We start from the raw sequence: 17,685 nt of genomic DNA on the forward strand, positions 1-17,685 counted from the left end.
AATGAGGCCAGAAATGGGATTAGGGTGTGTGGCCAAAGCATGAAGGGTGGGTCTTCCTAAAGTACTGGTCTCCCTTCCTCCATGCTGTTCCAGCCTTCTGGTATCCAGGGCTCTCACAGTTACTCAACAAGTATTATTGGAGCACCCTTCTGTTGTCTGTTGGATGCTTCGCCAGATATTGAGGATAAAATGATAGGTGAAATGCAGTTTTTGACCTTGGGGTCAAAAACTCAGAGTTCAGATGGGGAGATAGATAAACAAACAATTGATAATAAAGAAATCCAGAAACTCTCTAGAGGCCCTGAGTTTCCCTCTGTGATAATCTCAATGCTTCTCCCCTAATGCACCAGGCTGAGTATGGAGACCTTTATTTTATGCTTCTACCAATGATATTGTTTGAGATCTGCTTTTTTTTCCCCCCAAATCATCCATCTCAGGTTATTATCAAATTACAAATCAGGAAGTAGAAAAATCTAATTTAACATTATTTACTAATTCTTAATATGCTAATTAAAAAATCTGGACACTTGGGAAGCCATAGAGAAAATAATTTAGGAGTACTAGAATTCCTCCCAGAAACTATAAAATACTGACAAGAGATGTATGGTCAATATTCTTCTTACCTCCAGATTTGAGTCCTATTTCTGTAGAAACAAGAAGGGCTCTTTGGTAGGAAGACTAACTAATGCTCTCTGTTAATCAGAAAGGTACATTCCATCAGGAATATATGTCTTTTGAAATATGCAATCAAGATATGAACAGTTCTCAATCATGCATTTTTGGTAAACTGAGATTTTGAAGTTGCTTTTACTGTGTATGTGAACTTTACATGACTATGATATTGAAGGCTATTTCATGTATTTTGCTAGGGTTGAGATAGTTGTTCTGAAATGAATTAAAGCTTTTTATTACGAGACCACTTACTGGTATCCACTTCAGTTACCATGATTGGTTTGGAGAACTGAATTCGGAATCCCCAAGGGTAATCTCCAGTTCCCTTGAATAGTCTCACCGTTCGCTCACGAACTAAAAAAAAAAAAGCAAAGGGGCATTGCTTTGAGTTAATTTTTAGGTATTATAAATTAACTATATTATTATTAAAGTAGCTAATACTTATTGTTGTTTATTACATGCCAGACCTAATAAAAATGTTCTAACCAGTACTAAATAAGTAGTATCTACTTTAATTTATACAACAGCCTATTATTCTTATTTTGGGGGAAGAGGAAACTGAGGCACAGAGAGGTTAAACAATTTGCCTGAGTCACCCAGTGAGGAAGGGGTAGAGCAGTACAATGCCCAAGCCTTCCCTGTTAACCACTGTGTGACAGCTACCTGCAAAGCATCTGAACCTTAAATATCCAAGTCACCTAGATCTGTAAATAAGATATTTAGTGTAAGGTTATATATGAAGATAAGAAAACAGAATCTTCACCCATAGATTTAAGTCTTAGGAAATCAAAAAAAAAAAAAAAAAAAGCTAAACAACTGAGCTTTTCAGAAGAATATAGGAATAATTGGGTCTTTCTACGAGAAACTCCTAGCTTGTGCTTCATTGAAGGTGGAGAGTCCAAAGAACTTCACTAAGAGCCCATGGCTTTTTACTCTAGTCCAGCAACCTCTTCATCTGCTTTTCCTTCTGTTTGTTCTTCTCGCTGCTGACTTCATACCCTCTTTTCTGTGTACCTAGGTATAGATGTGTGTATGTTTCTTCTCAACTTCTGCTTGTGATAAGTTTGGCTTATTCATAACTTCAGCCCATTCATGGGCCCTCTTGAGTTTTCTCCACCTTGAAACATTTTAACTTCCGTGTTCACTACCAAGAGCATTTTCCAACTTTGAATTCCAGTAGGAGGGAAAAATCCTTTCTGATCAGAATTCTTCTGTGTTGTTAATTTTCAAAGGCAAGGATCTGGCATGATTCCAAGCCAGAAAACATGCTGCCACAAGACCGTCTCTTCCTTTTGTGGAAGGACAGTTTCCATAGAGGGAGATGTAAACATGGTAGGCATTTTAATCTTTTAATAATACAATTACTTCATTTCTTATTTAGGAAAAAAAATATATACCTGAATCATCTCGGAGTACATAAAATAAGACACCTGAAGGGCTTTCGTAATTGCAGATGATTCATTTTTAAATGCTAACAATGGTTTCCAATAAAGATATATAACAAAAGACTTCAAAATAATGTGCATTCTGTTTTATTATGGTCAAGTCCACCAGAGAGAAGTACTAAAATAATACTGAGAGCATTAATCTTCCTTGAACAATTAGATTGATATATATCAATTTTTTTCTATATCAATGAATAACTAAAAATAACTGAAAGTAAGTAATAATAAAGTATAATGATAAATCTCTGAGCTACAAAAGTGAAGTATTAATAATAGGCCTATTCTGGGGTCCTGGGGAAAGCCAGGTAATTCATTGTGAAATAAGCATGGTGATTTATTAATAAGGTCAGGGTAACCTAACACCTTAAAATTTAAACTAAAATTCAAGAGTCTCCTTTCATAAACAAATAGGAAACATTAGAATTTAAGGATAATACAGTTTGCTGCCTTATGTCAATTTTTAAAAATGTTTTTATTTGTCACTTTTCATTTCTCAGAGAGAAATGTGCAGAGTAGCCTCTTTTTTAGGTCTATATTCAAAGACTATTACAGAATGTCAAAATGTAGCTGAAATATGGCCAGAACTAAGAGCATTTAAGAGGCCAAAAGAACTCTTGATAATTTAAAGTGATGGACAAGAATTTTATTTAGAGTGGGAAGGCCCTTAGTTCAGTCTCCCAATTGGTGTGGAATCTCTTTCTAACCATCTCTGGCAGGTAGACTTAGGTGAGCATGTACTTGACATTGGGAGAAACATTAGTATAATAAATTTATATTACTTGGCACAGTTTATAAGATGATTTGCCATTTAACTTATTCAATTTTCTCTCAGATATTATGAGGTAAATCAATATTTTTCAAATTAAGTTTCCTATGAGAAATAACAAATATAGTAAAAGGTTAAGCAATTTGTCCATGCATGCTCAGATATGACCACTTCCTTGGTCAGATAGATAACATAAGTATCTGATAAAAACAAGGAAACATGCATCTGTTCTTCCAGATTCATCACAGTTTGATAGCAGAAGTCATTCATTAATAAGCATTTACTGAGCACCTACTATATTTCTGATGTTTTCCTATGTACTAGAATGTAGTGGAGAGGACAGACAAGTGGTGATTCTTATGGAGTTTATGCCAGACATTGGCGGCCAAAAGAGGCAAACATTCAAAGATAGGAAGGATAGACTCTTTTCATGTGAATTCCTGAAGGAAGGTTAGTTTTCACAAAATGTCCGAAGAAAATGCACTTTTGTTGTTGTTGTTTTGTTTTATTGTAATCAGGAAAAGCCTACCAAAGTTGCTGAGAAGATAATAATGCATTCCAGCTCTAAAATTCTGTGCTCTGCTCTGTTGGAGGCTTCTAGGGAAATCTCCATTACTTGTTAACACAATTCTCTTTGGTAAGACTGTTTGGACTGCCACTTATTGGATCTTGGTATAATTTAAGAAACAGAACTGGGAAATTCAAGGACTTAGGAATTAATATTTCAGCAATCTGCAACAGGTTGGTAGCTAATCAAGTCAAAAAGAAAACCAGAAATCCTATTTCTGACCCCTGTAGAAATCATTTCTAATATCTCTACTTGTCAAGACTTCTTGCTTCCTCTGGGTTACTCTCTTGATACTATTTTGTGCTTTTGACAGATTGATTACCCAACAGATATTTGTTTAATGGAGTATTTTTACTGTGTTGATTCAAATCAAATTATGTTTGTTATTTTACTTTCGTATGGCATGAGACTGTTAAGCTAGCTATTGCTTTCAAGGTTGTGTTTCTTTCTTTTCAGTTTTTCAATCAGGCAAATTGAATGTCAACAATGTGTATGAAAAAATAAACAATTCAATAAAATCTTGAAATGGTGAACTGTAGAGCTCTCCTGTGGGAGAAGAGACAATCAAAATGTTTTGTAACATGTTCCCCTCCCATTCGGAAGACAATTTTCTCATATTTTAAAATGAATAGTCCTGGTTTCCCTTGTCACTGTCTAGTAGAAAATCTACAAGTACTGCACAACTGCAGAAAAGCCACAAATGAATATTATTGTTGTTTCAGAGACTATTTGGCACATCATCAATAATTTATCCCCCCAGATAATACCTCCTTAGAATCATATTGCTAGATGTAAAAATTCAAACAAAGGGCAAATATTTCCACAAATATAGCAAAACTGGTATACTAAACACACCCTAAAGTTTTCACACAGTGATATGGTCTTTGTCTATTTATTCAACTCAAAAGAATTCTTTCAGGAAATTCAGGATAGGATTATTTATTTTTAAATTATAAATTTTATTTCATGAAATTCATTCTGGTAGATATAAATTAACATTGTAATATGCTTAAAATTTTATCTGGTTAATGAGGATATTTTCAGTTCAAAAATTATCTATTTGCCCTCAACTCATTTTCTTCTTAATTTCCATCTTCTTTTATTGGTCTCTTGGTACCACATAGTTATGAACATAGGCCTCTGATACATGTAACACTTGGAAGTATTAGTAATAATAAGAAAAGATAACAAGGATATTCTTGAATTGAGGTTCAGTCTAATAAATTGTATCATGAGCTCACTTGCAAAATTTAAATATATTTTTGTACATACACAGAGACACATATATACATACATATGTATGCATATATGCATGTGTACCAATATATTTATATGCTCACACAAAAAATCAGTCCCATTTGTTTTCTTTTACCAAAGCAAATGATACCAAATTAAGTAAAATGCTGTTCTTTGATAGATACGAACAATAGTAGAAATTACAATAATTGTACTTTTTATATGCATTACACATCAGGTTTTAGATAAAATACTATGAGGGTAGGAGTTATATCTTCCTCCTCTTTATGTTCTTTGGTTTCTGCCACAAACAAATATTTCATAAATATTTGATAATTTACTGAATTTGTAATATAATATAAATTATGTATATTTTACATATAAATGTATATGAATATACATAAACATGTATGTGAATACATATATATTTATAGTTGTCATTGAACTATACTTATCATAAAATTAAAATAAATTAAAGGGGGAGATGGAAATAGCTAAAATAAATAGAAAGAGCCCATTATAATTTTCACATATATAACTTTAATATGTGAAATATATAATATATAAATTATATTTTAATATAATTTATATTTTTATAATGCTGAGATAGGCAGAAGGATAATATTTTTCCAAGATCACATAGGTAATAATTATTCAATAGTACTTATTGTATTGTACTTATAGTATTTTTAATTATTTATTTTACAAATGCACACTGGTATCCCATGATGAAGCAGGTACTGTTCTGGGACCTTGGGCTATACCAAAGAACAAACAAATAGAGGTCCTGACCTGAAGATCTGACCTTCAGTTAGTGTTCTTTCCCTATATTTAACTCAAATAAAAGATATAGAAAATTTACTGTTTTTTTTAAGGCTACTCTTAGATCCCCATCATCCACCTTTGGTTATTATTGTGTTTGTTCTGATTTATTTAATTTTTAATAATCTTATTTTATTCAGGTAAGAACACTTAACATTAGATTTCCCCTCTCAAGTTTTTAGATGTGCAATCCATTCATCTCACTTAACTGCAACTTTATGCCTCAACCCCTCTCTTGATATTCACAAACTCCACTCTGAATACTTTTGGATTTAGAGTCTCATGTTTACTTTTCAGTGAGTGGCTAAGCATAAATTGTTTATGATTTGATATGAATGTAAGTAAATATTCTAAATATGCAAATGACAAACCTTGTATTCTCTTAGGCATGTATATGAGAACTCATTTAGATATACAACTTTTCCTCATTAAAACTCACCATTGTTAAATTTCATAATATTAATAAGAAGAAAACCAAGAAAGGCTCTATTTTACTCTACAGGTAAGACAAATGACATTATACATAATATATACATATGTCCATATATTACATCTTATCTGTATAATCAGAGGTAAGATGAAACTGAGCACATGATGATGCCTGTACTGAATGAAGTATGTGCCACTGTCATTTCTCTCTATATATCTTTGACGAGTTAACTCCTCCCAGGGCCTTGACCATAATAGGCATGATGTTTATTAAATGTTATTGTAAAATTAATTTAAAATATTCTTTTTTGCCTGGATCTTTGCTTTTGTTCAGTTGTTTATTCATCAAGGTTATTTGTAACAACAAAATAGAAACTCACAGAAGATCTGCACCCTGAATATTGAAAATTGTAATTAAGGTGTAAGTTTTTTTTTTAAATCACAAGCTATTATTGCAATAGAGAAATATATACAGTTATTAATTTTTAATTTACTAAAATTTATCTCAAAATATCATGGAACATTAATATTAATGAAGTCTTCAAAAAATTAAAATGCTTACATTATCAATTAAAGGTATAATTATTAAATACTCATTATCAAATGTAAAAAGCAGGCTGTAAGATATGTTTCAAAATAAAAATAAATACATGATAGTATCAGATGTGTATTTCATGTATTTTTAAGAACAGGGCCACAAGAATGTATAATAAAAAAATGTAGAAACAATAAAACAGTTATCTAGAGGAGTTGGAATAAGAAGTGACAATTTATCACTTCTTTATACTTTTTAGTACATATTTTTAAATTAATAAGTACTTTTTAAGCAAGGATAAAAATAAATTCTTTATTCTGAGTATATTGATCTTTATTCCAATTGTAGAATTACTTTCCTGTTTGAATAAGCTTTTAAGACAGTTTTAGAAAACCCAATATTAAGAAATGTGTTGTGTATGATACATTCTTTTGTTCACCAAACTCTTCCCTCAGTTTTCCAGTTTGGTGACTGCAGAGATTTACCTGGAGTCTAGCTACAGGTTCTATAAGGCTCACCCATCTTGCTATGATTGTAGAGTCCTTACCAGCTACTGGTCGTGGTTTTTTACTAAGACATCTAGGACTGTCTTCAGGATTCCCATCGTCGCCTCGGAAAACCCACGCTGCTGAATGAAAATTCTCTGTGTAGAAACCTTTTTCTTCAGTATCCACTCGAAAGCCAAAATCCAAAGAACGACCATCTTCTGAGGTGACTGAGGAACAGGAAAGATAACATCAATTATACTCTGGTGAGAAAGAAGGTCCAACACACTGAGGGTCAGGATGAGAAAGTGAATACACAGAAGAAAAGTTTGTATTAATAAAGAGTGTTATCCTTGAAAATAGGTAGCTAAATTTCCTGGACAGTTCTCTTGGGAATAATTTATACAGACAAAAATACTATAAATCAAAACAAGTATTGCTTCAGGACTTAAGGCATGGGAGTCTGTGCCTTAGAGCTAGCACTATGAATTATTTTGTCAAGGAAAAGTATGGAAGAAGATTTATTATATAATGTATATTAATATTTAGAGGTGAAGATGAAAACCCTCAAGACTTGGAATTATCTTGGAGTCCCTTTGAATAATATTGGAGTCTATTTGAAAGTCCTTTTCAAAGTACCAAGCATGAGGAAAAGGATAATTAAGTGTAAATTTTTAAAAATCTCTACTCTTACTGTCTCTGTGCTTGAAGAAGCACTGAAAAATGTCAATTCTTAGCAAAGTCATTCTGTTCTTACATGAAGAGAAAAGCATAAAAGGGAGCATAGAAAGTTCCATCTCACTGTTTTTCACAGCAGTTTAGGGCTCTCTCTCTCCTCTTTCTCTCTCTTGTGTAGGAGTGGCTTGGATAGTGTGGAGGGCTGCACCATTTACAGAAATGAGAGGGTGTTCTATATTGCCTCCCATGTACTTTTTTTTTTCTGTGACTTAACACAACTTTATTTCCTTTTGTGGGGGTATTTGTTGTTGTTGTTGTTGTTTTGTACTTTTTAAAAATTATTTCATGTAGATATACATAATATTGGCTTCATTTTGACATAATTTAATGGAGCATAATATAATTTGCTCCAATTTTAGTCTCCAGTACCTCCTTTTTCCTTCCTTCCTTCCTCCTTCTGTTCCCTTTTCTCTACTCTACTGATTTGTCCTATTTATATAGTTTTTAAAATTAATGCATTATGGATATACATAAAGGTGAAATTCAGGGCTGGGGATGTGGCTCAAGTAGTAGCGCGCTCGCCTGGCATGCGTGCAGCCCGGGTTCGATCCTCAGCACCACATGCAAACAAAGATGTTGTGTCCGCTGAAAACTAAAAAATAAATATTAAAATTCTCTCTCTCTCTCTCTCTCTCTTAAAAAAAGGCGAAATTCACTGTTTTATATATATATATATATATATATATATATATATATAAATTTGATCTGATTCATTTCACCATTCTTTCCTTTTCCTGTCCCCTCATCCCTTCTGGCCAATCCCCTTCCTCTTTTTCTCTATTCCACTGATCTCTCTTCTATTTTCATGGAATACCCCAACCCTCAAATATTTTTTTTTCTTATTTCAGTTTAACTTTTGTATATGAGAGAAAACACTCTTCCCTTGACTCTCTGGGTCTGGCTTATTTCACTTAGCATCATGTCCTCTGGTTCCATCCATTTACTGGAAAATACAGTAATTTCATTCTTTATGACTGAGTAAAACTCCATTGTTGATTTATACCACAGTTTCTTTCACCTATTGATGGGCATCTGGGCTGGTTACATATTGGCTATTGTGAATTGTGCTCCTATAAACATTGAAGTTTTTAGGCTGTATAACAATACTATGATGGTTTTAGTTCTTTTAGATAAATACCAAGAAATGGAATAGCTGGGTCATATGGGAGTTCCATTTTTTTTTTTGTTTTTTTTGAAGAATATCCAAGCTGCTTTCCAGAATGGTTGTACTAATTTACAGTCCTACAAATGTTGTACAAGTGTAACTTTTCCCCACATCTTCACCAACATTTATTGTTATTTGCTTTCTTGATAATTACTATTCTGACTGGGTGAGATGAAATCTCAATGCAATTTTGATTTGCATTTCCCTTATTGTTAGAGATGCTGACTATTTTTGCATATCCCATTTAGGTAAAGTCATACCTTAAGCTGTTTCAAGTGGGAAGACTCAAGAACTACCACTTCATAACCAAAATATGACTTCAAGAAAAGCGTAAGTCATTTACTTGTATTCAAGCACATGGACAGGATGGGGTAATCATTTTTGCAATCTGCTCTTTGTAATCATTTTTAAATTGTACTATTCAAAGTCATCAACTATATTCACAAAGATGTGCTGTCCCCAGCTCTATTTTTAAAGTCAGGTCTGCAGCAGCAGTAGTGGAGAGCCCATGACAGCATAGGATAATTTATCCCCCAGAGAGCTTGCAGTTAGCTCTGCTCCTGGCCATTCCTAGTAGAATGAACTCCATATATAAAGTTCAAACCAAGTTTAATACAAAACATGTCAGCTTCTGTGAAACTTGAGCCAGCTCTATAAAAATTGCATAGAAGGGTCCATGCCAGCAAAGGGCCCATCCAGCTGGGGAGGCCAACTGGTCTTCAGCTGTGGATCAGTTATATAAAGCCTCTGGGAAGGATGCGTTATCTGCTTCCAACTGGGTTTTCCCTGGAGTATCATCCTTAATGGTTCTTGTTCTTGCCTCTACAATTATACCTCTGCTTTCTTAGTACCGGACTGATAAAAGAATGTATTAGTCATTGTCCTGACACATAGATAAATGCACTGAGATTTTATCTCACTTCAGTTAGAATGCCAATTATCAAGAATTTCAAGCAACAATAAATTTTGGTGAAGATGTGGGGGAAAAGGTACACTCAGACATTGCTGATTGGACTGCAAATTAGTGCAACCACTATGGAAAGCAGTTTGGAGATTCCTCAGAAAACTTGGAATGGATCCACCATTTGACCCAGTTATCCCACTCCTCAGTTTATATCCAAAGAACTTAAAATCAGCATACTACAGAGATGCAGCCACATCAATGTTTATAACAGCTTAATTCACAATAGCTAAACTATAGAACAAACCCGTGCCCTTCAACAGATGAAAGAATAAAGAAACTGTAGTATATATGCACAATGGAATATTAATCAGCCATAAAAAGGAATGAAATTATGGCGCATTTGCTGGTAAGTGGATGGAACTGGAGAGGATCATACTAAGCAAAATAAGCCAATCCCCCCAAACCAAATACTTAATGTTTTCTCTGATATGCAGATGCTAATTTCAAAATAAGGGAATGGGTAGGGGAGATTAGAAGTAGTTTAGACAAAGCAGAGTGAAGAGAAGGGGGAAGGGGAATAGGAAAGATAGTATAATGAATTTTGGACATTACTATCCTATGTGCATATATGATTATACAACCAATAATTCTACATCATGTACAAGCAGAAGAATGATAGTAGAATGTATTTTGACATATTTTACATTTTGACATGTAAAATATGTCAAAATACATTCTACTATCATGCATAAAACTAATTAGAACAAATAAAAATTGCAACTAGATTCCCAACACATACATTTGGTTAACTTGTGTAGTAATTGTCAAAGGTGGTGTACTGACAAAGTATGCAAGAACAGTTTTCTGCAGACAGACAAGAAAAAATTGTTAATATCTTTTAACCCCAAATATCTTTAATGCTTGTTACTGTATTTTTAATTTTATATTCTATATGAGACTGCACTAGTCATTTGACAGTTTGAGTGGTTTCAGATATATTCATTCATTCATTAAATTGAACTGGTTTAAAATAAATGTTCTTCTTTCATGAGCAAGGTATAGTTTTGTGTGCAATGGGCATAGATTGATGAGCAATTCAGGCTCATGATGTTGTAAACAAGTTAGAAGAACAAGAAAGAGATTCTGACTAAGAGGTAAAATTAAAGAAAGAATATCATTAGACTGGACCTGGTGGAGTGAGTAAACTTTCTATGGGAAGAGAAGGTGGTAAGGACAAATGGCCTGCAGTAGAACAGGTGAAGTTTAAGCATCTGTATTTTGAAACCCAAAAGGCGAGATCTGGAACTTTTTGAGTACCAATATAGCACCACAAGTGGAAATTCCATATCTGATGTTTTGTGAGACGTCACAATCAAAACACAGGTGTACTAAACATATTATGTAAAATTGCCTTCAGACTGTATTGTATATGAAACATAAATTTTTGTTCAGAATTGGATCTCATCCCAAGATCTCATTATGCATATGAAAATATTAACAAAAACCTAAATTCTGAAATAATTCTGATCCCAGGCATTTCAGTTAGGGAATCCTCAACTTGTAAGATAGGTCATGTTGGTTGAAAAATTAAATTATAGTGTATGGGAAAATAAAAGGCAATGACATAAAGTTGGATACTACACTTGATGTTTGTCAAATGGCCAAGAAGCAATGTAACAATAAAGTCAGAATGTAGAAATGATAAATTTATGGGGCATATTGTTTATTGGAATGAAAATTGTAAAAACTTCAGAACAGAATACTATAAATCAGGATATAGGATGCATTCTTCCACAGATACTATTTCATAACCCTTCAATACTTTTTTTGCTTTCAATTGTTGATTAAGTCTAAGATGGCGTTTGATGTTAAAAAGTAGAGAAAGCAAACAAAAAATTATAGTAATTTATTGACTTCCATTTCTCAGCTTTAAGGTTAAATCAAAGCTTTTTGCTAAAATAATACTTGCTAAAGTTACAGAAGGGCTAAAGGATTTTAAAGTGTTAAAGCATCTCTTTTTTGATTTATTTCCTATCTGCTTGGCCTTAAAAATTCAGTAACATTTTAACATTTATGAATATAACTTACAGAGATTTCTGGGCCCATTGATTTATTATTTTTTCCCTCAGCTATAGCGGTCCACGATGGATATGCAATCATCTCCCTATCATGAAAAGGGCTGAGGGTGGGTCTTTAAATTATAGTGATCTTTGTTTTTATTGGTGTGCATGAGTCTGTTAAAACAGTTCACTGTTTTACAAACAGATTTGATTATGTGGATGAACAGTTCTCTATCCATTCAGTTACCAAAACACAGCTAATCAACATACTCTTACATAAACTGAGACATAAAATTTGTGTTAAAATCTAATGAAGCAGCAAGCCACACACCTGCTGCAAACTTATAGCTGCTAGATTTCTCAACATCTGCCCCTTGAGTCAAATACAAAACAGTTCGAATATTCCTTTGGTACAAAAATTTTGCCACTAAAATTAGGTGTGCTTGATGAGCCTTTTAATAAATGAAATTCTAAAATACAATGAATTCTTGAATATGCTTGATATTACAGAAATTGTATTTGAACACTTGTCCTCAAAAAATGTTAATACTTCCTTTTAAATTTTAAGTTTTTGACTTAAGAATAAAAAAATATAAAATGTACAATCTGGTTCTAAGTGTCTTTAGAAATTCTTATACCTCTTTCATAGTATTGCATTATTTGAAGATAATAAAAAATGTAGAAGTGAGACCCTGTTTGGACTTTTCCAGAGAGACCAGGATTAGATTTGGAGAGTCCAATCAGATGCAGTGGATTCTGTTTAAGAACATGGATTCTGGTCTAGTTGTCCAATTTGAAACCCAGCTGCACCATTAATAATAGCTGAGTGATCTTAGATACTTATCCTTTCTATGACTCAGAACCTTATTTACTAAAATCAGGATGAAAATATGGTACTTAATTCATAATGCTACTGGGAGAAACAATAAGGTAATACATAACAAACAGCTTACAATAGCTCTGTAAGCACATTGTAATTGTTAGTTTTTAGCATTAAGACTTGGAGTTCTTTTTCTTTTTTCCCTTCCTCCTATCTCTCCTTTGATTTTTTTCCTCCATTCTTTCCTTCCTTTTCCCCTTTTTTTCTCAATGGCAATTAATATTTGGAAAATATACTTCCATAATAATTTTAATAGCTGAGTTAAATAAAGTATCACTATCAAGTGTCTTCACATGATTAGATCCAAATTCTTGCCACATCTGTTCATGATATTGGAGCCATTTGAGATTACAAAATTCAGACCTCCATTTTGCAGGCCCTTCCCTCTTCCATTTATTGCCTTCCAGTTATTTACCTAGTGTGCCTTAGTCAGCATTCCCCACAGCCTAGATGGATTGATCAACTGTGTCCATACACATAAATATGTCATTCCTAATGTCTTTTCCAGCTATTATATAGGAAGTCAGAGATGAGTGAGATTAACAGAGTGAAAAACACCAGCTGTAATGATGCTCGATAAAGCTGTCAGGTTTTAAGTCATGGATTAGTAGCATATCCTGACTCTATAAACAAGATAAAATTTAAACCACACATTAAACAATGCTAGCCCTAGCAGCTCTTGGTAAATTGCAGTCTCTACTGAAAAGTTTCCAAAGAAATAACAATATGCTTTCAGTGTGTCAGTGGCTTGGATAAACTGAAAAACAGAAATGGCAGACCGATCAATTCTCTTAAGTCTAATGTGAAACAAATTGTCAATATTAAGTTTTCATTCAAAACAGAATTCATCCAAAAGAAAACACAAGCATTGTTTTAATAAATGATTATTCTAGTTTGGCACAAAATTTAAATGTGTATAAATTATACAGCTGATTGCTGTGTTATTTCAAGTGGAGTGCTGGTAAATGTTTTAAGTGTTCCAAAAGGAAAACAACTCCTAATTTGCAGTGTTTGCCAGTTTCCATTGTATAAATACTCCCACCATGACCAATTTCAAGCTACCAACCTGCTGTCGCTGAACTGCAGTGTTAGAAAAATGTGCACAGTGGCTTTTGGGAGCCACTGAGAGCTGGCTCCAGTACATCTGATTATTCTTTTTCTCAAGAAATGCATAGCAGACTTGAATGTCTAAGAGCACTAGGGTGAAAGATTTGTCCATAAAACAATGGCTAAAGTAGACTAGTACTGAGTCCAGATAGCTGCAGGACACACTGGACTGGAAAGTACTGCACCTATTCTTTATAATACATGAAGATCACCCACAGTTAATCAAATTAAACACAAGTTTCCATTTGATCTAATTTCTTAGTTTTGTTAGATAGGAGTAAGTTCTAGTGTGCTATCACACAGAAGGATGGCTATAGATAGCAGTAAATTGTGTATATTTTAAAAATCTAGAAGAAAAGATTTTAATGTTTTGGCCATAAATAAATGACAAATGTTTGAGGAAGTAGATATGTTTAACCTGATTAAAACATCACACAGTATATACATGTATCAAAACATCACACAAATATGTACAATTTTTATGTTTTTATGTATCCTTCCTTAAAATAAACTTAGTTAAAAAATTGTTCCAGGTAATAGTGGAAGGTATATGTAATGAATTCAAATTATTAATATAGAAATAAAATTATCATATTAATTTTGTATGATTATTTACATTAATAACTATTTACATTAATGATTAATGTAAAATTTTGTTTCTGTTTTTCATATTTATAACCACATTGTTCATCCCTCCATTTCCTTACACTTAGTTCTTCAGATGGGTAGATGCTGATTAATGTTGGTCAATTGCAGTACACCTCAATAATTTTGGTTATACAGGTTTCAATTAAAACTGCAGTTGAATATTTCTTTAATATAAAAGAGAGAAATTTTAAGGTCTAAAGAAAAACAGAAACCAGTGAATACAGGAATTACAAGGGAAGCCATGCTGTGAATGTGACCCCTCATATTGCTTAGGTGCCCTCGAAATAGAAATACATAAAGGAAACTTCAAATTGTTTACATAATGTAAACCCTCTCCATGTTTCTCCTTTGATGTATTGGGAAATCCTATATTCCTTACTTTTAATTTTGTGTGATATAGTCTTGCAGGACCTAGAAACATAGGATCAATGTCAATTAATATAGCGGTTGCATACATAACACAAGATTTGTATTCGTACATGAAGAGAAATAATATGTTCAAAGATAGAAAGTCTATCAGACACAAAACCCAAAAAATAAGAATGGCAGTTCAAGATCATTGCTCTCTAGAGATTATCTAAGTAAAATAAGCCAATCCCAAAGAACCAAAGTCTTAATGTTTTCTCTGATATGTGAATGGTAATTCACAATAAGGGGCGGGGGTCTAGGAAAAAATAAATGTACTTTGGATTAGATTGAGGAGAGTGAAGGAGGGGAAGGGATATGGGGGTAAGAATGATAGTAGAATGAATTGCACATTATTACTCTATGTGCATATATGATTACACAACAGGTATAACTCTACATCATATGCAACCAGAAGAATGAGAAGTTATGCTCTTTTGTTGTATGATGTATCAAAATGCATTCTACTGTCATGTATAACTAATTACAACATTTAAAAAAAATTTCATTGCTCTCTGGAAAATCCAGTTTGGGGCATCAGTCTTAATAAAATGTCAGGTATTTATTTAGAGAAGATTAGAGTACACTGAGAACAAAACTTCTATCTCCTTATTATTTGGACACTGAAACCTAAATCTCCTACTAATATACTTCTTCCTTTCTTAATTAGTGTGACCTTATTCCACAGTCTAAACACAATTTTGCTCTTCCAAGAGACTGGTGATTAAACACTTTATTATAGGACCTTAAAAAAAAGACATAAAATTTTCAGGGAAAGGGACCAACTGATAGTTTATTCCCTTCGATTCTTTGAAATCTTTAAAAGCCTTACCTTACCATTTCCATTAGTCTTAAACTATTAATTCATGACCCTTACTCATTTCTAAGGAACCTCTCATATTGAAACACCTACCTTAAATCAAATTTTTAATTCTTGTTGAAATCCAACTTTGCCTATTTCACTCTGAGGCATTATCAAAGCTCTGTTGAGTGAATGACCCCTTTTCTCTGTAGGCAGTAAGCATTTGTGTCTTATTGGTAGATGTTTTGGTGATACTTGATGGCATGCCATTCAACAGCAACAGAGAAGAGTACTGGTGCATCATAGGGTTATGGCATGAAAAAGATGGTACACTTGAATGAATACCTTGAGGTGAATTTAATAAAAACACTATTCAAAAGTGTGGACAGGATTTAAGGAAATCAAATGTCATAGTCTGAGAATAAGAATAGTTCGTCTAAGACAAAAATGATAGGGAAAGGAGGAGGTAGCTTTACCACAACACAGAGCCATTGAAGACAGTGTGAAGAGGGTCACTTTATGGGAGTGTGGCTTTAGAGTCAGTCAGCCTTTCGCATCTCACAGGGAAAGATCAGGAGCAATTTTTCCAAGACCTCACCCTCTTCACTCCCGCTAGGCCCCTGCTGATCTCCCTCATTAGTAGAACTCAACAGAAAGTCAGAAAGGCCTTTGATATAGGTCAAAGAGATGAGACTACTGGCCAGAGAAAAAGGTAAGAAGGGCAGAAAAGAAATCCAGAGGGGTAAATGGAAGCAATTCTCTGGGATGATTTTTTAGACAGTGGAACAAGGAGAGATCACAGTGTCCTATTTTGATAGAAATGCTAGAAAACGTGTGTGGGTAAGTCCTAATTCCTGCAGGTCTTTTATGAATACTGTAATAAGTTTAATTACACATATTTAGAAGCAAGAGTGGCAACTGAATTTTTATGCATAATAAAGGAAAGAGGTATTTCAAAATCCAGCAAAATATCAAACAGGAGATAAATGTTTTAGAGATAGAGGTTGTGTATGCATGTGTGTGTGTGTGTTTTATATGGTCTATATTAGATGAGTTTAAAAACGAGAAGGAAATTCTCATTATGCCACAAATTGGCAATACCTGAAATCCATAATCAGAGTGTGCATTTGAGGAAATTAATTGATAGAACAATTAGATTAAAACTTTATATAAAATAATATTCTCAAAGGTATAAGAATTAGAACAATAAAAATTTCAGAACAGCATAGAGATTTTTTAAAATTAGAAATAAAATTGCTCAGATTTTTAAAGTTAAAAAATAGGCTAAAGAGCAGGGAGGACTTAGATGAGGAGTGAATTACTAAATTGAATGATAGAGCTAAGGAATTCTTTCAGTACAGAAAGAAAGAAAGAAAGAAAGAGAGGAAGAGATGTACAAAGGAAAAATTAAGGCACATGGAGAATAAATGCAAAAGTTAAATGACCAGCAGAAGGGAATGCCAGCCGGACACATAAAAAAGGAGAGAACAAAGTTAATATTTGGGGAAAAAATCTCTGGGAATTTATAAGACTTAAACAAATATATGAAAAAAAATGAATTACCAACATGTGAGATCCCATGGAATGCCAAACAGGAGACAGATATTTAAACTACACACACTGATGCATAGAAAAAATTTAAAAAACCAAGAGTAAAGAGAAACCCTTAAAAGATACTAGAAACAAAATTGGATTAATGACAAAAGTTGTAAGAATCAGATTGGACTTAGACTTCTCATTAGCACCATAGTTACAGGACAACAATGAGCCAGTTTCTTCCATAATTTGAACCTAGAATTCTACATCAAACTATGCCAAGCTATCCCTTAAAATTAAGATGGAAGTGAATACATTTTCAAATATATAAGGATCCAGCTCATTTCCCACAGAATTTCCGTGAAAATGTTTTTAGAAGAATTATTATAACAAGAAGAAATATAAAGTAAATTTTGTTTGAAGTAATTAATACAAAAAGCAATGATGAGGAAAAGTTAATGAAATATCTAATTTATTATTAA

The 17,685-nt window shown here is 33.1% G+C and overlaps 1 protein-coding gene across 1 annotated transcript in view; it reads right to left on the reverse strand.

The window, feature by feature from the left end:
• Positions 1-17,685, reverse strand: part of LOC107149649 — a 110,463-nt gene that overhangs the window by 76,276 nt on the left and 16,502 nt on the right. The window contains exons 5-6 of the mRNA XM_048811865.1: positions 7,021-7,188; positions 925-1,026 (exon numbers count right to left, since the gene is read on the reverse strand). Of these exons, the coding sequence (XP_048667822.1) occupies positions 925-1,026; positions 7,021-7,188 (270 nt within the window). The remainder of the gene's footprint in view (positions 1-924; positions 1,027-7,020; positions 7,189-17,685) is intronic.

This window comes from Marmota marmota, unplaced genomic scaffold (genome assembly GCF_001458135.2).
Source record: "Marmota marmota marmota unplaced genomic scaffold, marMar, whole genome shotgun sequence".
Classification (NCBI taxonomy): Eukaryota; Metazoa; Chordata; class Mammalia; order Rodentia; family Sciuridae; genus Marmota; species Marmota marmota.